This window comes from Antechinus flavipes, chromosome 1 (genome assembly GCF_016432865.1).
Source record: "Antechinus flavipes isolate AdamAnt ecotype Samford, QLD, Australia chromosome 1, AdamAnt_v2, whole genome shotgun sequence".
Classification (NCBI taxonomy): Eukaryota; Metazoa; Chordata; class Mammalia; order Dasyuromorphia; family Dasyuridae; genus Antechinus; species Antechinus flavipes.
Window position 1 is genome coordinate 345834381 of NC_067398.1, and position 27661 is coordinate 345862041.

Here is a 27661-nt window from a genome sequence, read left to right on the forward strand (position 1 = left end):
TGATTGCTGTGATCTAGCACCTTCTATTGAGGAGAGTTTCTTGAAAGCTTAAAGAATAGTCCAAGAACCCTCTCCCTAGTGCCCTCCTCCAGCACATATCCTGTGAGTTAAAGTCACCCTTTTGGCAGCATGAAAGTGAAGTGTGTAATGCAGGGGTGTGTGAGTGTGTGTGTGTGTGTGTGTGTGTGTGTGTGTGCGCACGCCTATGAGAATGACAGCTCTAGATCTAGGGAAATTATTTGGGAAGCTTTGGATCCAATTATTTTGTCGAAGAATAGATGTGAGAGGAGAGAGGTTGGAAGTAAGGGTGCCAATTGAGAGACTATTCGGGTAGTCCAGAGGAAAGGTGATAAGGACCTGGATAGTATTGTGTTTATATAAGTGAAGGAAAAGAAACCAGTATCAGAGATACAATGAAAAGACTACTCATTCTTTTGTGCATTTGAATAAGCAGTCGTCTGACTCCAGCTCCTCCTCAAATTTGTTTCATTAAATATTTTGCCTCCAAGGAGTTCTGTGTAGCTCTCTCAAGGTTTGTCTTAGATACAAACCAAAGAAGCCTACTTAGAGTAGACTTCATTTCTATCTGTTTGTAGTTTTATATTATAATGCTATTGTAACAAAGCCCCAATTATTAATCCCCACTTACAGATGAGGAAACAGCCTTGGAGGTTAAATAACTTGTCCAAGATTACACGAGTACAAAGCTTAAGCTCTATCCCAACACAGTCATAGAGTAAAGAGAGTGTCCAAATACTTTTAGAGCAGAATTGAATCTTATTCCTACCAAAGGCTGTTGTGTCACTGCTCTCATATCACTTTAGCCCTCTCACAAATAATGTGAGGAAAGTGCTTAGCACTTACTATAACACTATGAGCTATTATTGTTGTTGTCATTATTATTATTATTACCATCCTGATTGTTCCAGGTTCAGTTATTGCTATATTATGCTATGTTAATTCTAAATTATTTGCTTATATAATGTTATATAGTTTTATAAAATGTTTTTATATATATTATATATATTCATGTGTATATATGTATATATACATAAATACATGTGTATAGTATATATACTTCTATATACAAACATTATACATATGCATTTATGTGTGTAAATATATGTATATGTTATATATACATGTCATGTGTATGCATTTATATCTATGTGTATATATGTATATATATAGTCTCTGTGTGTATATATAAGTACGTGTGTGTGTCAAACACACTCATATAATTTAAACTTTTTTGGCTAGGTTTCTCTATCTCACCAAGACTAGAAGTACAACTGCCACTAAATGGCCCAATCTTTGGCACCAAAGCTTTGATCCATTCTATTTCTTTGAGCTAGTTCATTCTCACTTAAGTATGAATCCTCATTTACAAATGAAGAAACAGCCTCAGTGATTAAATAACTTGGCCAAGATCACACAACTAATACAATACTGAGACCCTAACCCAAAATGGCATAGAGATAGAGACAGTGCTGGGCTTAGGATCCAATAACCCTTGTATTTGTAACCTTTTCTCCCTGCTCTCCTGAGCTCAAGTGGTCCATCAGTATCAGTTTCCTGATGGGAGGTATCATAAGCATGTGTCACCATAGTTGGGTCTTGAGAGTATTATGTGGAGTAGGCAGGGTAGGTACTTTGATGCCTGCTTTACATATGAAAAAAGGCAGGTACTGGGAAATGAAATGACTTTCTGAGAATGTCCTAAGGTGAGACAGCCTGCTATAATAAAAAGCACAATGGACAAAGTAAGCATCAGAGACCAAGGTTTTCATTCTGGATTTGCCACTCATTAGCTGAATCTTAAAGAAACTATTAGTAGGTGCTGGTGAAACTCCACCTTGCAATTCTCCATTGTCCTTTCTGAGTCTGAATTTTGTGATTTTTCTGATTAGTCTAAATGTATTCCTTGGTTCAGCAGCCCTCGTTTCATCTGTTGTTTGTAATTGTGCTCAGATGATTGTAAAAATATATTTCCTCCTTCCACTCCTCCACCAGTATCATTTTAAAAATCCTTGAAGACGAGGAGAAATGTTGTAATATCATTTTTGTTTTTCTATTACATCTATGATTCCGTTCTAGACCAAGGTACACTGCCTTTTTGTTCCAGTTTGGAAAAGAGGCAATGGGGAGTGGGAAGAGCAAAGATCACACACAGGCCAGAGATGGGTAGGAATGCTAATTATCTAGGACTTCCCCAGAGGATAATCTTCCACCCATTTAATAGGTACCAATTATTACAATTGAGGTAATAACTTGCATATTCTGAACTACCTCCCCTGTAGGCTTGTATTGTGTGTCATGGTACCAGAAAAACAAGAAAACACTAGGACCTTAATTTGGTCTCTAATAATTACTATGTATAGTCTGGAGGCGGGATCTTTATGGAACATCATTAAGCCAAATAAAATCACTTGGGGTTTGTGTTTGGATCATTTTTATTTGCAAGTCTCCTCTGAAATCCTCCAGATCCTTCCTTACTTCCTAGAATATCCAGAACATAAAATTTGCCAATCCCTCAACAATTAGAAGAATATATTCAACAAGCCTAGTCCTAAGAATCTCTTTTCTAGTGAAATGGACAAGTTCTAACCTTTCTCTTGACCCTCCATCTTCATCTTAGCCAGTCTATCATTTCCCAACCTTTTTAAAATTTAGTTTTTTAAAAAAATTATTGATAAATAATCTAACCAAATATAGAATGAACCACTAAATAAAACTGTGAGATTTAAAGCATCAGATCTTTGGTTCAAATAGCATTTTTTTTTTTTTTGCAAACACAAAATTGAAATATATTTGCTCTTTTTCCTTCTCTCTATTTACAAAGATCCAATCCTCAGCATTGTTTTCTCATTTTTTTTTTAATTTTCTAATTTTGCTGAGTTCATTTCCCATTCCTTCAGTAGGGCTTTCCATATTACTTGAAAGTCTTCATAGTAGTGATTCTATAGGTCATGATATTGCAATAGATGAGTATATCATAATGTACTCAGTCACTTCCCAATTGGATCAAATGTTTTTGCCATTATATTCTCTCTGCCAATATAAAACAATGTAGCATACCTGGAAAAAATCAAAAAAGGTATAAGACATCAGCATTTTCTTACTATTCATCACTCCTTTCAGGATTGTCAGGAGCACTATGTTAGGAATATAGGATTCTAAGCCCATCTTTCCAAATAATTTGACACATGATCTTGGGCAACTCCATTTCTGAACTGAATGAAAGGATCAACTAGATGGTGTTTAAGTCCAGTTCTGAAATCTCTGGTTCTTTTTGGGGTACAGAAGGAAAGAGTATCTGATTTGGAATCTGAGGACATTGGCTCAAATACTGTGCTTTAGGGGGCCTTTTGGGAGCATCTGCTCCTTATGTATAAAATGAGAAGGTTGGACTCAGGATCCAGAAGGTTCCTTCCAACTTGAGATTCCAAGATTCTATGATCTGATGAGGTAGAATCTTCATGGAAATCAGGACAAATTGACTCCAGCACAGTCTGGTGAGGAAGCTCCCTCTGCCAATGTAAACCAGCAGCTGCATGAAACTTCTAGATTGGGGTATACCAAGAGGGCAGATTCTCACTGGCCTTTCTTCCTGAGTCTTGATGGAAAAACCTCCTAAAGTGAAGCAAAAGGATCACAGGTGAGCTCGTTGTGTCTTTGCACCCTTTGAGGCTCTTTCTCCCATGGCACCCAGGTCATGGCTCAGATAACTTCTTGGGCAATGGCTCTCTCCGTAGAAAACAAGGAGCATTCACTAGCGGGCCTCTTCTCCAATGACCTTAGCCTAATGCTGCAATTTCTGTCTTATTTGTTTCAGATGATTGATGTTGATAAGTCCCAAGATCCCAGTTGTCTTGAAGGATCCCAGGGGAACTGCAAGAGCCCCACTATGGGAAGCTGCATGATGAAGTGCCGGAGCCGTTCCCAAGGTGAGTCCTCTTAGATGGACAGTATAGTCCTTCCCACAAAAGGGAACTTGAGGGTATAGTATGGCCAGGATCCAGTCTGAGAGGTGGATGGATGAACCAATTAAGGAGGGTTAGCTATTTCATTCCATGGATCCCTTAAATAGTTTAGTTTGGAAGGAGACTAGCAATGGCACAATGTTTGCATTGAGCTGGGATTCCCAGACTGGAACTTTTTATTGGCAGCATAATGAGGTGGAAGCCAATGTCTCTGTTTGCTTTAGCCTAATCTTAAATTTCCTGCATACTGGGTTCAGTTTATTTCCACAGGGCTTTTTAGAAGGTGATCACAAAAATTCAGTAGAGTATTCATGGTGGCCTGTTTCCCCAGCAAATATGAATAAGCACAGATACCCTTACTCCAAAAAAACAAAGAGGAAAAGAAGAATTTTTTCCGTCACCAAGCCTCATATGCTCTTCATCTCAAATAATTAGGAATAGAAACAAGGTGGAATTACAAATCTCAGGCCAAATAGTTTTCTACCTTCCCAATATCACTGGCAAATTCTTAAATTGTCAGCAAGTGTGAGCTTTTACAGTGAGTCAAGATTATTCCCCAGAGGGAATATTTAATACCACTATGATTAAGTCAAGTACTTTCTTAAATGCATTAGTATACTGAATAACATCTTCATCTGCTCCATAGACTTAAGTCCCTCCCCTGTTGGACTATTCTGACACTCAGCCAATTGCTTTTTTTAAATTTGAGATGATATTTAAGAAGTTGGATAGATCTGCACTATGATTTTTTGGGGGAGGGGTGAGAGAGTAGGTGCAGGGGAGTAGGCATCTACAACAACATAGAGGACACACAAGACAAGTACAAAATGATATTGAGGTTAGAAAATGGAATTTTAGAAAAAAAGAATAGTGCTTACCTTTTCAATTTAAGACATGAAAGCATCAAACATGTAGTATCTCACTGGACCATCAAAATAGCCCTGTGAGAATAAATACTGCTAATATTCCAGGTTCACAGGTAAGAAAATCAACTTTGGTCACACTGAAGTATCAAAAGCAGGATTTGATGGGTCTTCTTGACTCTGGGTCTAATACTCTAGCTAGTAGTGCCTTATTGTCTCTGATAAAGAAATGGATAATGTAACTGCTGGCTTTCTAAGGTTCTATGACATCCCCTCTCCAGTTTGTCATGTCTTTCTTTATACCATCTCTTCTTTTTCCTACTCCTGAAACCACCACCTTAATTTAGGCCCTCATTGCCTCTTAACTGGACTAATATATAACTTTCTAATTACCTTCTTGTATTGAGTCTTTTCCATTCCAGTCCATCCTCTGCATAGATGCAAAAGTGACTATCCAGTGTAAATCTGACCAATCACTAAACTTCATTGGCTCCCTTTTACTTCCAGGATCAAAGATAAATTCTCTTTTTTGGCAATATACATGAGAGAGAGGGAGACGGAAGAGAGAGAGAAGGAAAGAGAGAGAAGGAAGGAGGGGGAGAGAGAAGGAGAGAGGGAAGGGAGAAGGGGGGAAGGAGGTAAAGGAGGAAGGGAGAGGGAGAGGTAGATAAAATTATGTATAATTTCACCTTCACTTGAGACTACATTTCATGATAAACTCAATGAAGATGAACATAATCATGCCAGAACTTCTTGGACTACGTTTTCACAGCGTAAAGTCTGTGTGTTTTTCTAGTCTCTAACACATTACTTACTCTGTGGTCTCGCTGTCCTGGCTCACTTATCCTTTGCATGATTTGAGAGGCTTCCTTCGTGCCTGGTGCTCCCTTTGAACATCTCTGGTCACTTAGAATTCCTGGCTTCTTGTCTTCTCTAGGAGGCTAGTATCTCAGTGCCCCAAATTCCTGATGCTTGCCCTCTAATATTAACTTCCATCTGTTCCCTATTTACATTGAATGTACTAATTTATGTTTCTGTTGTCTCTACCAATAGAAACCTTTAGGGGAGGGACTATTTTTGCTTTTCTTCTGTTTTCCCAGAAAATGCATGGTTATCATATTGTCTGGCCTATATTAAATGCTTAATAAATGCTCCCTGGTTGATTTATGTTACCACAGGAATAATGACCAATTTATTTTTCTTGAATGACTTCAAAACCAAATTGTTATTCCAGTCTTAGCCTGCAGTACTCCTCAGCTGCTGGGGTCTCCTTACTGTAAAATATCCTAACCTTCTTTCACTCACTGTGAAATATCCCTCCACAAGATCCACTCCACTTCTCCTATTGGTGAGTTCCTCCCGGAGGAGGAACAAGGAAGGGGCCAGGTCAACCTATTTTCATTCCCCTCCAGACCCCATTCCTGACCAGCTCCATTTCAGAATCATGCTATACCTTGTTATATATGTTGTGTTGTAGCAAGCTCCTTCTAGACTTTTTTTTTTTTTTTTTACACTCTTTTTGTACTCAGTTGTTTCCTCGGGTGCTTGTTAATCCTGATTCAGTTGTAAACTAACCAATTGAGTTTATAGTGTCATGTTGGTTCAGTGATGTTTGACTCTTTGTAAAAGAAAACCCAATTGGCATTCTATATACTGCATTATCTAACTGCCCTCGATGTTGTGTTATGGAAGCCAAAAACAAACTGATGAAAACATCGGCTGAATGAAGAAAAGCAATGATCAGGATCAGGGAAGTCCCACTTTGCCTTGGATTGATCAGATCACATCCAGAGGATTCTTTTTCTTTTTTTTCCCTCTTGTGGTTGCCAGATTTTAGGAAAGGTGTTGTCAAGATGAAGAGCCTATACAAGAAGACAACTAGTATGAGAGGATGAGGGACCTCAAGATTGAGCCATTTGATGATCAATTAATGGAACTTAAAATGTTTAATTTTGAGAAGAAAAGACCAAGTTTCAAAGTATGGCAATATTTTTGATTCCTCCCTCTCTCCTCAGCCAATCAGATGCTAATTTTTCCAGATTCTACCTCTACAACTTCTTATTTTTCTGTTCCATTTCTCATAACGGGGCCTCTATTGCCTCTTGTACTAATTAGCAGTATTCCTAACTTTATTTTTATCCTTTGGAATCTGTCTTTAATATGGCTGCCAAAGTGAGATTCTGAGCAAGCACATCAGTCACTATTGTCTCTCAAGAGGTTCTTCTGTTTCACTATTGCCTCAGTTTAAAATATAAATGACTAATGCCAGTTTGGAGAAATTCTTGACACAGGTATCTCCCAGGTAATTCTGTTTTCCATCAGAACTCTATTTGGTAAGCATCATCAGGGATCAGCTGATTTTCTAGTAGATCTCACTCCACGCAAACTGATTCAATTATTAATAATCAGCACCTTCTTTGCTCTCTCCTGGGCCTCTCCTCTCTGACTAGAGGCTGAAACAATAACATTCTTCTCAAACCTTTTCTTTATAGAAGGCTCTGACGTCACTGAATTTTTCAATTAACAATCCATTTTACATTAACATCTCAGCTTGATTTTGTCCTACTGTCCAGATACCCCTGGCTGGTCTCCCAAGCCCTTCTTCACTCACCCTGTTTTTCTGCTTCTCTTTGTGCATTCTGTTGCAGATGGCAAACTCCTTAAGGACAACAGCTTTTAGTCTTTTCCTTATAACCTCATCACTAAGCATAATGTACCAGGTACATAGTAGGCAATCCATAAGTATTTATTGAATTGAATTGCAGTTTTTAGGCCTTTATAATCTAGTTCCAGTCTACCTTCACAAGCTTTTTATATATTGATTCTCCTAGCACAATCTCTGTTCCAGTCAAACTTGCCTAACGGATCGTGGTATGTGACAATTCATCTTCTGCTCTATGCCTTATTCTGGAATGTGCTCCTACCTTTTGCCTCTTTAGAATGTCTTGTTTCCCTCAAAGTTTTAACTCAAGAGGAGCTTATGAAAAGTAGAATGGGCTTTCTTGGAATGAATGGTTTGTGTTATAGTGGGGATTCCTTTTTAGATTAGAGTTGGATCTCCAGTGAGATCCCTGACATTCCATATTTGGAATAGTTTCTCTCTTATATTCAACAAGATTATTGAATGATGGTAATCGCCCCCTCCCATCTTTACACCATAATATTTTCTTTAATTGTCATTTATTGTGTGTAACAATCGAGCTAGCACCCAGGACACCCCAGAATCAGCCGGAGTCAGGATAAGCAAAAATCCTCAATCTTCATTCTCGGTCCCCAGACGCGGGATTGAACAGGATAGAAGCAGAATCTCAGTGACCACTTTCTGCTAGTCTACCAGGAGAGTGTGAACTTGGCTAGCTTTACTCCACCTCCTAATCCCTCCTACAATCCTTTGTATACACCAATCACTGAGCCAGTACAGATAGTGGAAAGGACCATTTTCCAAGCATATGCCCATAGAGATCTGTCCAATCAGTAGTTAGCCTCAAGCATTCAGCAGTCCTGACCTTAGTGCATTGATTCCATAGTTTCAGCCCTCTACAATTGTGGATGACACAATCAATTAAAAATGATGGTTGGGAACTTCTCTTATGGAAAGCACTGTACTAAGTGCTTCTGGGAGACATTAAAATGTTTCTTTCCTTAATGCGTTACAACCTAGATGAAGGTGGGACAGCATAAATATAGATTATATGGAGAAATGGAGATATGACAAAGATGTGGATATAAATGTGGATAGGTACAGATTACATTTTTCTACATATTTTTATAGAGAGATAAACAGAGTTGTATTCATGTAAAATAAATGGTGAGAGGCAGCAGAGAACAACAGCTTCAAAAGGAACTAATTTGAGTCCTGGATTTCCCACTTATGAGCTGTATGATCTTGCTTTATCTTTCTAAGTTGCTTTATCCTTCTAAGTCCTAATTGTTTTGTCTATGAAAAGCTTACTGGGCTTTAATGTCCCCTCCAGTCTCAAATTTTATGAAATATTGCCATTAGGTTATGACCATCTTTGTCCAGACCAACTCACGAACCCTGAATTTCTGTCTTCCTAAGTAGAAAGGGAATCCTCACTAGATCCCTAAATCTTAGATTTGCAAGCTATTTTACAAACATAGATTTAGAGATGGAAGTGGGCCATCAAGCCTCATTTTACAAATGGGGAAACTGATAAAGATTAAGTGACTTGGCTAGGGTCACATAGCAAGTGCCTAAATGGGAATTTGTATCTAGGGTGGATCTCTAAAATCATCTACTTATTAATATCTAGCTGAGACATTTTTTAATAAATCTCTTCAAAAAGTAGTCTTGCATTCTTTGCTTGAATACCTCTTTGGGAACGACCCTCTGCCTCTTGAGACAGGCTATCCTACTTTGGAGATCTTACATTGGGACAGCTAGGTAGCTCAGTAAATAAAATGTCAGGCCTGGAGTCAGGAAGACTCATCTTCCTGAGTCCAAATCTGATCTCAGACATTTACTAGGTATGTGACCCTGGGCAAGGCACTTAACCACTGGTTTCCTTAATTTCTTTATCTATAAAATGAGCTGGGGAAGGAAAGGACAAATCAATTCAGTATCTTTGCTTGTAAAGAATTGGACACAATTGAAAAATGACTCTATGACAACAACAAAAATTTGTTGGAAAGTTCCTCCTTCCATAGAATACAAATTGACCCTCTGCAAACTCCACCTATTCCTTCTGTTTCTTTCTTTGGATGTCAAATAGGAAAAGTCCAGTCTCTTCTTTACACAACTGCCCTTGAAATATTTTTAGGCAACTGTAATTCTTCCCTTAAGTCTTCTTTGAGTTCATCACTCCTGGTTCCTTCACCTGATCCTCTTGTGGAATGATCTCAAGGCCTTTCTCCAGCCTGTTAACACTCTTCTGGGTGTTGGACACTAATTAGTTTCTCCTTACTAGTGCTCAGAACTGAACATGGTATTCTAGATATGTTTTGACATTCCATATTCCTGGTGCTGGATGCTGTGCCTCTCTCCCTTCTTTAAGTAATGTCTCACTTTGGAATCCCATTTACCTTTTAAAGCAGAATTAAAATCACACATTCTTTAAAGTATTGAAGATGATGATGTTCCATTGTGTCAAATGAACGAGAGAAAGAATCAGCAAGTTCAATTAGAACTCGGAAGTGAGAGAAATCACTTTGAGCCCAGTTCTTGGGGAAATAGAATTTGCATTAAGTTTAAAGAATAGGTGGGATTGGGATAGATGGAAAGAAGGGGTGGGGTATAACATTCCCCAAAGAAGAATGTTCTGAGGCAGAAAAGGGGAAGGGGTGGGTTCTTCCAGATTCAAGAAACATTGAATAGGCTAGTTTAACTGAAATTAGTAGGTTCTTTGGTGAAAGGATCAGGATTTGAGAGTGGAAAGGTAGTTAAGGACTAGACTGGGAAGGAAAGTGCAATGTAAAGGAGTTTTTTTCCCTTTATCTACTATTATGAAAAAGATATGGTTCTGAGTCATTTAGGTATGGGATCATCTACACTGAGCACTCTCTATCTGGTAATGCTTCTTAGGAAATCATATGAAATACTTTTATAAGAAAATACAAAAGTCTTCCTCAGATGGGAAATGGATAAAGAAATCGTGGGGCATGAAAGTAATGTACTAAAAGAAAGGATAAAGAATTAAGAGAAGCAAGCAAAGATCCATAGACAAGTAGAAAAAGGTAAATATGATGACCACACAGTGACTTCTTTTTTTAAAAAATATTTTATTTTATTTTATTTAATAATAACTTTATATTGACAGAATCCATGCCAGGATAATTTTTTTTTACAACATTATCCCTTGAACTCATTTCTGTTCCGATTTTTCCCCTCCCTCCCTCCACCCTCTCCCCTAGATGGCAAGCAGTCCTATATATGTTAGATATGTTACATACAGATATGTATATCCTAGATACAATATATGTTTGCAGAACTGAACAGTTCTCTTGTTGCACAGGGAGAATTGGATTCAGAAGGTAAAAATAACCCGGGAAGAAACACAAAAATGCAGATAGTTCACATTCGTTTCCCAGTGTTCTTTCTTTGGGTGTAGCTGCTTCTGTCCATCATTTATCAATTGAAACTCAGGTCTCTTTGTCAAAGAAATCCACTTCCATCAGAATACATCCTCATACAATATCGTTGTCGAAGTGTATAATGATCTCCTGGTCCTGCTCATTTCACTCAGCATCAGTTCATGTAAGTCTCGCCAGTCCTCTCTGTATTCATCCTGCTGGTCATTTCTTACAGAACAATAGTATTCCATAACATTCATATACCACAATTTACCCAGCCATTCTCCAATTGATGGGCATCCATTCATTTTCCAGTTTCTAGCCACTACAAACAGGGCTGCTACAAACATTTTGGCACATACAGGTCCCTTTCCCTTCTTTAGTATCTCTTGGGGTATAAGCCCAATAGAAACACTGCTGGATCAAAGGGAATGCACAATTTGATAACTTTTTGGGTATAATTCCAGATTGCTCTCCAGAATGGTTGGATTCGTTCACAACTCCACCAACAATGCATCAGTGTCCCAGTTTTCCCGCATCCCCTCCAACATTCATCATTATTTTTTCCTGTCATCTTAGCCAATCTGCACACAGTGACTTCAATGTAAATAGAACAATACTGTGAAACTGAGATTAGTCCTGAAAAACAGTATAAAAATGAGTTTTCTTGCTTTCTTTGCAGGAAAAAAAATGAGAAAGAAATCATGATCAGGTATTTTCCTGTGGCTATAACTATATGCGTGAATTCTTAACCAAATAGGGGATAGAGGTGATCACAAAAGATAAAATAATTAATTAACTCTGATTATCTGAAATTAAAAAGAAAAACTTTTGTGCAAACAAAATAAACAAGTAAGAAAGAGGGGAAAGATCCACTGGAGGAGAAGTTTTCATACCAAATATCTCTGATAAAGATCTGATAGCCAAAATATATTTTTTAAAAAACTAACAAAAACTTAATGGACTAAGAACTCTTTTCCTTTAAATAAGAAACTGAAGGATACCAACAAATAGGTTTTTTGAAGACTATTAACTGTGTGAAAAGAAAAATGCACATCAGTACCATTTAGATATTTCATCCGTATCCAAAAGATTAGCAAAGATGAGAAAAGACAGGAATTGTCATTGTTAAAATAGTTATAGAAAGGTTCAGGAAGGCTGGTGAAGCTGCAAATTGGTTCAGCCATTCTATAAAGCATTTTGGTATTGTGTGTAGAAATTGAATAAACTATATATACTTTTTGTCACAGAATTCTTTCTGCTAGGTGACTATATGCCAAGGAAGTAAATGACCAAAAAAAGTTACCACATACATTAAATCATTCATTTTGTAGTGCAAAGAATTAGAAACAAAGTATGGGGAATGACTGTAAATATATGATGGTACACTAATGTATTAGACCATTACAGGGTTATAAAAAACAATGAATATGATCAATGCAGGGAAGGAAAAGGAATAAGCATTTGCTAAGTGGCTATTGTGTTCCAGGAATTGTATTAAGCACTTTATAAATATTATCTCATTTGATCCTCCACCTTTCATTTTATAGTTTAGGAAACTGAGGCAGACTGAAGTTACTTGGCTAGAATCACACAGATAGTATTTCCAGCCACATTCAAACCCAGTACTTCTAGACTCTATACCCCATATTCTATCCACTGTTCCATTTCACTCTCTGAATAGAAGCATGGGAAAATACAGAAACTGATGGAAAGTGAAATAAACAAAATAAGGAAAACACTCATACTATAGCAATATTTATGGAAATAAGGACAAAACAATTGGAACTGAATATTGTGATATCATAATGCTAAGTTAGATTTAAACAAGAAATATTAGTCTCCCCTTCCTCTCCCTCCCTGCCCAGGTAGGGGACTGTGGATGTGAAGCATGGCTAGTTTTGTTTAACTGTATTCTTCCCTCTTTTAAAAATTTGTTTCAAGGAATTGTTCTCTGGATAGGGGAAGTGAAGGAATATTTGGGAAATTTAGTTGATGTAAAAGACAAAATACAATAATCACCTTTTTAAAAAAGTCATCAATGAAAAACATTAATAAAAATAACTAAAAAAGAAAAAGATGCACAGCTATCAAATCAATAGAGAGTTGACTATTAGATGATAATTTCCTTTGGCCATGCTTATAAATAATGGTGAGGCAGAGGGACAAATGTGGTCATTTGCCTGGCCTTAGGAAGCAGCCCTGCTAATATGTAAGCTATGGCACTTTGGAGAAAATATCACTGCATTAACTTACTTTATTTAAATGAGATCCTAAAAAGTTGTAAACTTTGTAACTCTGTGTATGTGTGTGTGTGTGTGTGTGTGTGTGTGTGTGTGTATAAATTTGTTATGAGCCAGAACTTCAAACAAGGTGATAACTCAAGGGAGATGTTAGAATCCTAGTGTTATCTCCAGGGAATTGATACATTGCTTATTGGTTCACACCTTAGACAATCCTTACAAAGTGATGTCAGTTGCCTAATTTAGCATGGTACTTAGCAAATTCTCTAACTTACTAAAGTATTTAAGTACTCATTGGAGTTCACAAGTATGGGAGATTCACAAAGTTAACTTTGTAACTTTATGAATTCACACCTCCCTTAATCCCTCCCTCAAAGGAGGAGTCAACCTTTGGGAGATCATGTATAAAGAAGCTCTTAGAGCTTTAGGTGAGTTAATTCAGTTGAAAAGATTGAGAGGGGAGCAAGGGGAACACTCTGGGAGATACAGTAGCCCACAAGCCCACTCTCGGAGGCAAAGTCAGATTCATTCCATCTTCCACCTTTGTGCAGCTGGAGGCTGAAGAAAGCAGAGGCAGAAGCAAAGAACAAAGCTGCAAGAGCTCTTGGAGAAATAAATGTTTGGCAGCTGGCTGTATTTGGAGTGATTATTACTCTGAACTTGAAACTAAGGCTGCCTCCAGAAAACCTCCCCGAGAAACCTGCTCCCAGAGAGAACGATCATATTGTAAAAAAGAAAAAAAACCACATTTAAATCTGTCCAAGCTTAAACACAAAAGCAACTCACTTGTTAGTCATTTAGTCTTATACTATGAATGGTATAACCCTAGTTTATATACCTATGTGTGTATGTGTATATATGTTTGTGTGTTTGTATAGTGTGTGTGGGTGTGTGTGTGTAAGTAAAAGAACCCATATATTAGGTTTCCAAGGTCATGGACATAAGGAAAGCTGGAAATTGGGTGTAATGGAAAGACAAAAGATCAGGTTCTATTTCTAGTCTAGACTTTGCCTCTGTCTGCCCTACATTAAGTCATTCCACAGCTTTGTGCCTCAATTTTCTCATTAAATGTGGGTGATAATACAACCACAACCTTTCTCACAAGGTTATTATAAGGTTCAGATAGGAAAATGAATGTAAAGCTATTTTTGAATATAAAACCCTGGATGTCAGCTTTAATGATTATATCTAAGGGTTTTTTTTGCTTTTCAGATTCTTATGATTAACTTTCTTAAAGAGAACATCTGTAGGAGTTGGGGTGTGTGTGTGTGTGTGTGTGTGTGTGTGTGTGTGTGTGTGTGTGTGTGTTTCAGAGATAGTAGTGAGACTGCCAAAGATTTTGATGAGGTATCAGTTTCTCAAACTGAGACTGTCTTTTACTTCATAGTCTGACTGGATTATGTCAGCAGTATTCAGAACAGCTAATCAGGTAAAATACTACCAGAACTCTCTGCTTTTTCCTGAAAAGAAGGTGTGTGACCCTTACAAACCCATCTTTTTTTCATCCTGGAATCATAGTTCATAGAATGTATCTGAAAAAGAGGGCCCTACCAATCTATGCAAGAAAGAATTAACTAACTATGGGCAGAAATAGATCTGGTTGAAGCTTTTATGATGACTATGGAATCGATGTGTGACATTGAGTGACATTGAGCTGCGTCTCCAGCATGGGAAATATAGGGATATGTCATCCATAGAAAGGGATTGCAAGAGGGAGAAAAGGATAATCTTAAATAGAGTTGCAAGGAGAAAAAAGGCTTGTATCCATAACCATTGGGATCATCTACCTTACTATATCTCTTGATAGATATGTATACTCTATAGGATGTAGTCAAAATCAGACATCCTCCACATGCGTTGGTATTTCCCTACAAATATTTGAAACTGAAAATTATGAACAGATTAAGGATTTTTTTGGACACCTGTGAATGACAACAAAAGCTTTTGCTCTTTCTTGTATATGTTTTGGTCCATATAGAAAAGCCAACATTTTACAGATACGGGTGCCAATATGAGAATGGGACAACAATATTGACACACCATCTATTCTCAAGTTGACATTTCTATGTGCAAACTGCACTTGACATAGTACCTTGTACTTAGGAAATCCTTCATAAATACACTTCAATTGAATGAAAACTTTAAAAAAAAAAAAAAGCACTTCTGAGACATTCAGGCATCGAAATCTTGGTCTGATAAGTCACGCAGAGAAAAAAATTAATGAAATTTTTGTTTTAAGTGAGCCTTTCTAAAATTGTGTTTATTTGAAATCAAAACCCACACCAGATAGTTTTTAATATTCCTGAAATTAGGATACAGTGACCCATCTGTAGATTATTATGCCTACCTGCAAATGAACCAGTTTCATTATTTAAATTGTAAGTTATGTCTTTTGAATTCAATTTAAAAGCCTTTGCCAAATTGTCAAATCTTTGAATACCATGATAAATATATCTATAGTCCTCTAACACTTAAAATTTTAAATTTTCTGAATCAGCATTTAGTTTTATTTAAATGCTACATGGTCTGAATTGATATTTAATTTAAATGTTTTAGATGGATTTCTTAAAATTTGCGATTTTGCACATGGAAATTAAAAGATCCTTCCATTATTATATATATATCTGCTCTTGACAGTGGGAATCCACTATTTAACATTTTAGTCCTAAAAGAAATAAAGTATCTATTTCTAGGAAATTTAAAGCCAGCTGCTAAATCCATCTGCTATGAACAGTCTTGCCGTTATTTATTGCATTATCAACAGCTGCTGTGTCATAACTGTCAGTTTGGAACAAATGTACACTTGGTCCTTGTCTAAAAATATTCTGTTTTATTCACTAAACCAACCAAGTTATTCTACAGATGTCTTCCAAGAAGAGAGAATCCTCCAAAACCTGGCATTAATGGCCACAAGGCATGGAGAGCAGGTGGAGCTCCGTGGGTAATTGAGTGACAAATGAAGTACCTTGTTGTTTTCATAGTATTAAGCAACTGAGCCAATCTCAGCCTTATGATAACTGTAGTTGGATGTCTACTTTAACTAGCTGATGCCCGTGTCTTGGAGGAGCAGTGTATACCTAGTGGATAGAAGGAAGACTAGGGCTAGAACCATGGTTCAGACAGTTAATCATTATAGGACAAGTTATTTAATCTCTCTCAGCCTCAGTTTCCTTATATGTAAAAGAGGTACAACAAAAGCACCCTCCATGGAAAGTTATTGAGAGCACCAAATGGGAACATGGGTAAAGCCCTTTGAAATCCTTAAAGCAGGATCAGTGAAAGAGCACAGTAGATAGAACACCAAGAATCAGGAGGAGGGGTTCAAATTTGGCCTCAGATGCTTCCTGGCTCTACCTACTGGGCAAGTCACTTAACATGGTTTGCCTGAAAAAAAATTTTAAAAAAAACCTTTTGTCATAATAAAAACATCTTTATTTTGTCTTTCTAGGAGGTGCGCCTCGTCTCGAATCTGTTGGAGAAGATGATGAGCTAACAGTAGAAAATGGTGATTCCAACGTGGAGATATTGGAGAAGTTATCTCGAAGTGCCCGGAAACATTCTCTTCCACAGCAGCTTGACTCTGTTGGGGCAAGACAGGTCAGTCTGCTGCTCCTGCTCCCCTGACCTCCAGTGCACCTCAGTTCCCTGATCAGGCGAAGGAAAGATCTTAATTCCTCTTAATTTTTCTGCATTTGCCTGCAAGGGGTTGCCTTTTATCATCTCCTTAAAGCAGGACTTATCTTTTTGAAAAGAAACAGGCTCTTGTACTATTATATTCTTTCACGCAGCAGAGATAAAAATAATGGATGACATACTAAAATCTATATGATCTGATGAGTGAAGTAAACTGAGTCAAGAAAACAGTATACAAAATGACTACAATAATGCAAATGGAAAGAACAATGATATAGGAAAATATGACAAAAGGTAGCTAGGTGGCACAGTGGATAGACTTCAGTCCTGAAGTCAGGTGGATCTGTGTTCAAATTGGACCTCAGACACTTAACTAACTGTTGTGACCCTGGATAAGTCACTTAACTCCAACTACCTTCAAAAAAACCTCCAAAAGAAAAATGTAAATAAAACCAAGTTATTAAGATCAAACAAAATTTGAATGGAAAAATATGAGGAAGTGTTCCCAACCCACCCTTTCATGGGTGCTACACAATACTCTTGTTTTCAGACTTTTCAATGTATCAATCAGTTGTGCTGACATTTACCTCTCTTAAAAATATTCTTTGTGCTATGAGATGGCTTTGTAGGAGGGAGAAGAGAGAGATACATGAGACAATATGGTGATGTAAGAAACAGAAACTATCAATAACAACTTTTTTAAAGCTAATAGGTAAAATGCAATTGTACTTTGACATTCAGGATTCTCCATTCCATCTCTCCAATCCGCATCATAGAATACTCCTTGCTGGCTCTAGTACATTCCTTGGTTGTTAGCACCTCTGGAATAGTTTTCCTGTCTACCTTCCAAATGCTGAGTACTATTCAGCTTTTTACGCCCAATTCAAAAGTTGCCTCCTCCAGGAATTTTTCTCTGATCTTTCTACAAGGCAGAAACCTACTTCTTTTAGGGCAGTACATTTGCTTGCTCTTCTCTAATGTTCTTATGTATCATTTTGCATCCCAATTATCTATCTGTGTATCATAGCACAGCAAGGTGATCCAGCAGATAGGGTGCCAGGCTTGAAGGTGAGAAGATTCATCTTTGTAAATTCAGTTCTGGCCTCAGACATTTACTAGCTGGGTGAACCTGACAAGTCACTTCACTCCTTGGTCCTAGTTTCCTCATCTGTAAAATGAGCTGGCAAACCATTCCAGTATGTTCCAAGAAAATTCCAAAAGATGTCACAGAGAGACACGACTGAACAACAAAAGTGTGTGTGTGTGTGTGTGTGTGTGTGTGTGTGTGTGTGTGTGTGTGTGTATGTGAGTGAGAAAGAGAGAGAGAGAGAGATATCAATCCCTTTCCTAGAGCAGGAGATCAGGCTGGAAGGCATTCAGCAGTGCTATTTTCCAACAAGACTTTGGCTCAGAAGAAGGGTTCCTATTTGGAACCCAATTTCTTGATTTGCCTTTCTATGGGGTGTCTTGTATCTGAGAACTAAATTTGAGACAGCAGAGTCTCACAGTGGTATTTAAATTATGGTCAGTCTGCCTATCATTTATTTACTTCAGCCATCAAACACTTGCATAATCTCTTTGGATGTGTGAGACTGGTTTATAAAAATATTGTGGAGGAGAAGCTTCAAATAATGTATGTATAGTACTTTGAAAACTTTAAAGCTCTATATAAAAGTCAATGGTGGTGGTAGTAGAAATGGGTGATAGAGAGAAGAGGGAAACATATTAAATCATTTCATCATCAAATAATATTTTGGTGTGTAATTTCTGATGAAATATTACCCCAATGAGAGAGTCACTGTCCACACAGAAGCAAAAAGGAGAATAGTGACTTAAATATCCTCCACTATAGAAGTTGTTAATCTGGAATCCACAATCTCCCAAGAGAGTTGTAGATAGATCTCAAGGAGTCCATGAAATTGGTTGGGAAAAAAATAACACATCTCTTTATTTTAACTAATATATAATTGAAACTTAGCATTGTCTGCAACTAGGAATATAAATAATAAACATGATGCACAGAAAGAGTCCATAAATTTCACTGAGACAAAAAATGTTAGAACCTAATGGATCTAGGCAACAGATATTTATGCATTACTCTGTGCTTAAGATCTGGGGATACCAGTACAAACAAGAAGAAAGATAGTCCCTGTCCTCAGGGAATTTGTATTTTATGAATTTAATATTTTATTTTTTCTAAGTATATGTAAAAAAGAATTTTTAATGGGTTTTTTAAAAAAAGTTTTTGACATCATGAAGCAGTGAAGGGAAAAGCAAATTGAAAAAAGGCTTATAAAGAGACCCAGCTAAACAACATAATCTCAAAGGCAGTAAAAAAGGAAACTAAAAGGAGGATGTCAAACAGATGAAAGATGGAAAAGAATTGTAAAGATTTAAAAAAAAAATACTTGTCACAAAAAGTGATATAAAACCATCAGATCTGAATTCTTACTATCAAAGTCCTAAATATTCGGCTTAAGGAAGCAGAAATGCATCAAAAAGCCAAAAACAAAAACAAAGATCATCAGCTATACTAGAACAAAAAGACTGCAAGGAGAGGTATACTAGAGACAATATTATTGAGTGTGTGAAGGGACTAATTCTCCATATAGCTGAAGGAACAGAAGATACCAGTTTCATGTGGGGAAAACCCCAGACGTTATTACAAGAAAAAAAGGTGACTGAGAAAACAGCATCCTATATGTATATTTTCTCATAGATGTAAAAAATTTTATGAAAATAACCTACTTTCAGATTAAGAGAATACAAGATGGGAAAAATAAGAAAGCAGCTAGGTTTTTAGCAAACTTCTGTCTACTTTAAAGCACATCATTATTATGAAACAATTGGCTGAAAGATTAAAAAAAAATTAAGAACCCATAATACTTACTTTTAGCTCATTTTTGTGGCAGCTACATGGTGCAGCATATAGAGTGGTGGACCTGAAGTCATGAAGTCTTGGGATCCTGATATGGATATTTATCTTTGAGGTTTTGAACAAGGCATTTAACCTCTCTGTTCCTCAGTTTCTTCATCTGTAAAATGAAGACATTCAGTAGGTACAAGGGTTGTTGTGAAGTTCAATGAGATAAGACACAGAAAGCATTTTGCAAGCCTTAAAGTACTATAAAAATGCCAGCTTTTTGTTGTTGCTATTGGTTATAAAATGGCATTTGATTCCTTTTATTCCAAATGCCACCTTAAAGACCTCCCTACAACAAGTTGTTTCCTATGTACATGTCAAAAGCATATACAATTCTTCAAAAGCTAAACAATACAGATAAATTGTTTTGACCCTTTGTTAGTATCAAGTAAGACATAAAACAGGGAGACATCAAGCTCCTAAGCTACCATCATGGAGGTCATTTGGGAGATAATTCACATGGAAGATTCTCTTCAAATGGGGAGGTGTTCCAGATAGTCCTTTTTTAGAGAGGGCAATGTGCTGATTGCTTCAGGCACTAAAACTTTGCAGGGCGTACCTTCTAAGTGACATAATCACTCAAAAGAAGTGATGTACATGATATTATCAAAGAAATATGCAATTGATGAAGAAGATAGGCCAGTCACATCAAAATCGAGGAATAATATCAATATTTCACATTAGTTCCACTGATCTATCAGCAGTGTTAAACAATGCAAGGGAAGTCTAGTATGATGGGGAGAATCTCCATTTGGGAGAAAATGTTGGTGAGTCCCAGAAGATCAGCAGGCATTGATGTATTGTTATATCATTGTATCAGGTCAGTATTAGAGAGGGAAATGATTTGTGTATAGTCAGAACAAAGTAATTTGTCAACCCAATTCAAAAATTATCAACCCATGATAGTCTTATGAAAGATATTCATCCAATCCTTGCCTCTACCTCCTCCTATTCTCTCACTGTCTTCCCCTCATCTCTCTCTCCTTCTCCCTGTCCCCCTCCCCCTTTTTCCTATTCTATCTCCTTCCTTTTCCTCTCTCTCTCCCTCCCCTGTCTCTGTCTCTCTCTGTCCCCCCTTCTCTCTCTCTCTCTCTCTCTCACACACACACACACACACACACACACAAAGTTTTCTTGAGTTAAAGTCCAAGAGCCTAACATCACAAATTGCAAAAGGGGTATTATTTTAAGTAAGGCAGAATTCAAGAAATGTCACTGCCAAAAATCTCATTTCTGCCTTGGTAGGAAGAAAAACAAAATTTAAGGCGACAAGGAATACTCTGTGATCTCAGAATTCTCATATTAAACGAGAAGTGGCTTTTATTTTATTTTTTGCTTATGCTGGCATAAATGCAACTTCTGGGAAAATCTATAAATCATGTACTATGTTATAAGACTTAAACTTTATGAAGAATAGCAGAGAACTAAAGTGGATACATACTTTGAGATATAACTTCTTTATGTTGTAAATACCACATACTGCTCTCTGCCCATATTCTGTGGTTGAAAAAAGGGGAGGTCAAAATTTCAGTTGTACTATGTGAGAAATAGAGAATATGGTTGGTATATACAGGGAAATATTTTCTTTTCTCTAGATGGATTAGAGATATAGCTATCGCAGAGTCAGTAGGGTTTTTATATAACATGACTTCTCTGGGTGTATATGTGGTTTATGCTTTTATATGAAACAAGGGTTGTGTGGTTAAATGTGAGTATGTGTAGTGGGTGATAGGATCTTGAAATGCTGATACTTTCTAAGTATGGCTTTGACTTCCGCCTGGACCTGGGGGCTATGTGGGATGTTTGCCAAATGAGAACCAGATCATTCATGGTCATCCTGTATCCCAAAGGTCTTCAGGTTTACAGACCCTGGGCTTCAATCCAAGAGGGGAGGAGTAGGCTCCTGTGGCATTCTGCATACACAGGACAGGAAAGCACAACATACAAATGAAGTTTCCAAAAATAAATTACATGTGGACGACATATGCTGAAGATGGTAATCAATTGCAGCTATGGTGATCCAAAACAGCTCACTAGTCTCTTTTCTTCTAGTGAAAGTGAATGGGGATGTAAGTGTGAAAGTGTTCATTGTATCCATCATGCTGGGATTAAAAACTTGGGTAATGAACTTCTTTGAGATTGCAAGATCTATGATTTCATTGTTATGGAGATGCCCTACACTATGTATTGCAGACCTGTGATGAATTGGCAGACCATCCCCAAGAATTGCTGTGGCTCAAAAATTCATCACTCTGTGACCATACTGGCAATAAGTTCCTCCAATCTTGACTAAGCTATTACCCTGACAAGAGATTGTATAGTTCATCTCTGGGCCCTTGTTGAAAGCTTCCCAGCTTCACATAGGACTTTCCAGAGCTTGCCTTCAACCCTTTGGCTTAACCATGGATGTATACCACAATGAGGTATCAGAGGAAAACTTTAATGGAAAGATAAGACACTTTAGAAGCAAGGTAAATAAATGAATTTCTGCCTGTTGTCCCATATGTTTCTATTTAGGAATACCACATTGTGAAGAAATCAACTCGGTCCTTGAGCACTGCTCAGGTGGAATCCCCTTGGAGGCTAGCTCAGCCCTCCATTATCTCCAATATCGTGTTGATGAAAGGACAAGGCAAGGTAAGGGCTTTTTCAAGGGTGATTTCATTTTTCTGAGGCAATTTATTCAACCTTTGGCTATTATTATTTTATTTAAAAGGAAAAAAATTATTTATTTATTAAAAATAAAATATTATTTATTTAAAAGACTAAGAAACAGTATTTAAAATGTGACTTTTATGCAGTTCTAAATGTATCCTATGCATATTCTTTTCTCTGAACTCAGGATAGAATGGATTATCAGCATCTTTTTTCCTTTCCTTTTTTTGCTCCCATCCCTTCAGAAGTAAATGGCACCTGATCCAGGACATAACATTGGGTGACAGAATGGAATGTCCATTTTTGAGTTTGTTTTGGTCTTTAGAAAGGGCCTATCACCTTAGAATAAATCCCCATTAAATCTTAGCAGTGAGTTTAATGATTTTTCATTATTAGGGAATAAATTATCAGGGCTCTTTAAACGCTTCATTCTTAATGTGAAGTGGAAAAGAATAAAATACAAAAATGAAACTAGTTATAGTACCACAGTACCAATGAAATGATGTTTCCCTATTCCTCAGAACCATTTTATGCCTCTAAAGATAACATCTCAGCCATTTAGAAAGAAACCTGATCACAGGAAACAACTAGAAAAGAAAATCCTAGTCACAGTTTGTCTCCAAGTGATTAGAATATTATATTTGCTGAACTTGGAAATCATGATCAAGTTAGCAGTGGTCTCTAAAAAGGGAAGTTGGTATGTTGAATTATTGTTGTCTTCATCTTGACTGAAATTATCATTTTTTAAATTTATTTTTGATCCACAAATTCTTTAGGATTCAATTTTTTGTCTCTAGTTGATTTCAGTGCTTTTTAAAAATAATTCTTTATTCACTGTAATTTTTATTGTGTTATGGTCAGTAAAAGATCTGTGTTTCTTTTGGTTTCAGGGCCTTGGCTTCAGTATTGTGGGAGGTCAGGATTCAGCTAGGGGCCGGATGGGAATTTTTGTCAAGACAATTTTCCCAAATGGAGCTGCTGCTGCAGATGGAAGACTCAAAGAAGGTGAGAGACCATCTCCTGAAATAGAATGAAAAAAAAAAAAAAAGGCTTTGACTCAATGTGAATCTAAGCCTGCCATGAAAAAGGAAGATGGATCTGTTTCATATGAAATCCTTTCTTATCTTCTCCTTTAGGTACATGACCACTTGGAAAATCCCAGTGGATAAAGATCAAGAAATTTGTTTTAATAGAAATGCAGTCACTTTTTTTTAGTGTAGGACCTCTTTTGTGGTTGAAATTAATTGAGCCAACTTGTTTAATAATGCATAAGAAATTATGAATATTATTCATACATAATCTATGTGTCTTTCTTTGAGTCTGGATTAAGACTATAGCCCTTCATTTTATAAAGTCAAAATTAGCATCAAATGTTGGGACTTTTAAAAATAGCAGTTAACACCACTCAATCGCTGATTTTCCATGAACAGATTTCCTTTACTATATTATTAAATCAGTATTTTCCAAGCTGTTTTCAGAAATGCTATGAATAGTTTTAAAACTGGCTTCAAAGTCCATTTAAGTATTGCTACATTGAATTAGCTGGTTTTTGTCAGTAAAGAGACTTCTCCCAAGTGGCAATGAATGGTAGAAATCTGTGCTTCAACAGGAACAGACTTAATGTTTCCAAGACAAATGATTATTTATTTATCTCTCTTAGAAGAAGGGTTAACTCCCTAGCAGAGTTTTATGTCATTAGTTTCAGAACAAAGTGAAACTGTCATGGAGCATTTCTATAATGGGTTGTAAGCTTTCAGTTCTTGTGCTTGAAGATCATCTTGCTTATCAGGGAAAGGTAAAATGAGCCTAAAATCGGCCTTTTGCTGAAAGGATCAATAACCCAGAGTAGTTTGGGCTGCCAGATCTTCTTAAATACTGCCTCCCAACATTTCTCATATTGCATTCTATTCTCAGTATATGTGTGATCTTGGGCAAGTCATTTTATTTTCTTGGGATTCACTTTCCTCAATTGTAGGATAAGGGGGCTGAACTGTATGATCGCTAAGCTTCCATCTAGCTCTGGATGTACATATGACCTAAATGGGCAAAGACAGAATAGTAACAGATGTGTATGAATTCATATGTTTACATTTTCTACAAGTTTCTCAGAAAGAACTACACAATGTTCCTATGAAACAATTCAGGACAACGGTGTGCTCTTGTGTTAAGATGATGTAACTAGGATTTTCTCCAAAAGCCCACAGATTTAGAAATCATCATAGCCTTTAGACTCCTTCAGTTTAGTTCCTAGTTAGCAAGAATAATTAGTTAAATAAGAAAATACTGTGGCTGTGCATTAGGTGAATTCTCTCCAATCTGCAACCCTGTTCTGTTCCTTGGAGGTAGTTTCCCCAGCATGGGCCACGTAATTTCCTTGAAACTTTCCCCACAAATGGTCTTGTAGCCCAAGAATAATGGCCTATCAGATTATTCTTAGTTATAGCTATTAGAGTTTGTGTGGCAAATTCTTCATCACTGAAAATACTTTCCATTTTTCATTTGTTCTTCTTTTTTGGACCGTTTTTTTTTTTCTTGCTTTGTTTAATAACAGACTGAGTCATGTGGTACAGATTGGGCACAAACTTTGTGTGTAGATGTGAAGCAGGTCTCACAGCTCAGAAGAATCAATAAGATGTTCAAGCCTTTTCCCATCCTCTAGTGACATAACCAAGCAGCTCTGAAAATGCCCTGGCCATGCTTTGGTAAAGATGTGTCTAGGATTATTAGGGAAAGATCTGACAGTACAGAGCCATCTAGAGCCTTCAAGCTCAATGACTGAGTACCTAGAAATATCATTAAAAAGAAGGCACTGGAAAACTGGGTGAATTCCAAAAATTAATCCAGACTCAAAGAAAGACACGTAGATTATCTATGAATAACATTCATAATTTCTTATGCATTATTAAACAAATTGTCTCAAATTGCCAAATGCCTTGGCTTTGGGCTTCAGGGAATAGTTTTTGTCCCAATAACCTTAGGAACTATTATCCAGGCGTGGTGGTAACTTGCACAATTTGTCTCCTTGTATAGATAGAAGTGGGTTGGAAAATACAATGTGTTAAAGCTTCATTGCTGTTGTTAGAAATAATAAAAAGCGATTGATTGCCTTTGGTGTCATCACACTTTTAATTTCTGGCAATAGGGCATTTACTGCCAAATTGAGAATTTGGTTAGAAAATAAAACCAATAGCTTATATGCCAGTAGAATGTAAGCTCAGTGAGGGAAAGGACTGTTATTTGTTTTAGTCACTTTATCCTCAGCACTTAATGCAGGTATTTAATGCTTGCTTAATGAATACTTGTTGCATTGAATCAAATAGTGTTTCTAGTAATTTGTTTTCATCAAAGAAGTCATCCAAGATTGCTGATGATGAATACTCCCTATCATTAATTGACCAGTTTGCCTATCACCTATCACCCAAAGATCTGAGACAAATAAAAATAGATTGGAACAATAAAAGTCATCTTACGCCAAGCAAATCAAGTATCTTGTGGTAGCCATTATTGTTCTGATGGTTTAGTTATATATTCCTTTAGGCTTTAGATGAATGTTAACTTGGTCTTGCTTTGGCTCATTAGGGGATGAAATCTTAGAAGTGAATGGAGAATCCCTACAGGGACTGACCCACCAAGAAGCCATTCAGACCTTTAAGGTAATAGAATTAAAGCAGAGTTCTGTTTTATCTATTTAAAAAAAATTTATAATTAAATTTATCTTTTGTTGTAAACTTAATAATCATCATAAAAAAACAAATATTTCATTAGATCAAACCAGACACTTGAATAAGAAGTTGAATATCTATTATATAAAGTTGATTTTTAAAATTATCTATGTATGCATATGTGTGTTTAAATACATGTATAATATGTAACATATATTTGTACTTACATATACATACATAAATATATATACAAATATAAATACATGTATATATAAATAAGTACAAATATAGTAAAATATATATAACATACATAGTATATATAATTTAATAAGGTAGTAACAAAATTGCTCTGTCTTTGTGTCTTTTGCAATTTTTTTCCTGTGAATTTTGAAAAATTGTTTTATTAATGCTTTTTAAAAAACAGATTAATTTTTCCTTGTCATTTTCCAATTTTGATAGGATTGTTTCCTCCTTTTGGTATAAGTGCATTCTGAATTCCTGCTTTACCAATGTTCTTTTTTCCATAGCAACTCAAGAAAGGTGTTGTGACCCTCACAGTACGGACAAGGTTACGCAGCCCAAGCCTTACTCCATGTCCAACACCCACACTAATGAGCCGATCCAGCTCTCCAAACTCTAATACCAGTGGAGGAACTCCTGCACCTGGCTCTGATGAAGGAGATTCTTCCTCTTTGGGTCGAAAAGGCCCTGGTCCCAAGGACAGGATTGTCATGGAAGTTACACTTAACAAAGGTGATATCATGTGCTCCGCAATGGGTCCTGTTCTCTTATAAAGAATATTTAAGCCTTTATAATCTACTTCTCTCTTCATTTTCTTCTGAGTTCCATCTGATAAGCTGAACTTCTGAGTTCACACTATCATGTGAACAACTAATCTGACACCAGAGCCACATGGTACACTTCAGATAGACACTGGAAACCTAAATGGTGCGCAAAATCATTGTAGATAAAGGAAAGAATCCACTCCTCAGATAAACTAGCATACATCAGACAGTGAAAAATGTTCTATGCACCCTGATTCTGAAACTAAAGACAGGATTTTAGAAATTGTTTATAAAAACTGATTCAGCCAGGCTTGTGACACATGCTCATAATCCCTGCTACTTGGGTAGTGGAAGCTGATGGATTGCTTCAGTTTAGGAGTTTTGAGCTTCATCAGGGCTAAAACCAATATGGTGTCTGATCTAAGTCTGGCACAGCTATGGTAATTCTCCAAGAGTGGAGGGATATCAAGTTGGCTAAGGAAGGAGAAAACTAGCTCAGGTCAGAAATCGAGCAGGTCAGACCTCCCATGATGGTGGGATGTGGGATGAAATCCTTGAATAACCATTGCCTCTCTAATCTTGGTGAGGTAGAGAGACCCTACAAACAACAACAACAAAAATAATTCAAGATGATTACATTTATTGGTCAGTTATCCATGGAAATAGATAGTTATCAACTGAAAGGCCACAAAGAATCCTTAAACATCATTCTCATCTATATTTATTTCTTCTGCTCACTTTTGGTAGAAGTATCAAAAGCTGAACAAAGGCTAAATGACAGACTCCAGGAGCTTCAATAATCATTCCATGATTAAAACCAGTCTTATCATTTAAGAAAATGACTGACATTTGGCCTCCAATTCTACAATGACTTCCCAAATTAA

General features: G+C 36.8%; 1 protein-coding gene across 1 annotated transcript in view; it reads left to right on the forward strand.

Moving 5' to 3' along the window:
* LOC127545750 (PDZ domain-containing protein 2-like) overlaps positions 1-26786 on the forward strand; it is a 102997-nt gene extending 76211 nt beyond the window's left edge. Inside the window, exons 6-11 of the mRNA XM_051973226.1 lie at positions 3836-3947; positions 16568-16716; positions 22193-22312; positions 23221-23335; positions 25910-25983; positions 26520-26786. Coding sequence (XP_051829186.1) covers positions 3836-3947; positions 16568-16716; positions 22193-22312; positions 23221-23335; positions 25910-25983; positions 26520-26786 — 837 coding nt within the window. The remainder of the gene's footprint in view (positions 1-3835; positions 3948-16567; positions 16717-22192; positions 22313-23220; positions 23336-25909; positions 25984-26519) is intronic.
* The last annotated feature ends 875 nt before the right edge of the window (positions 26787-27661 follow it).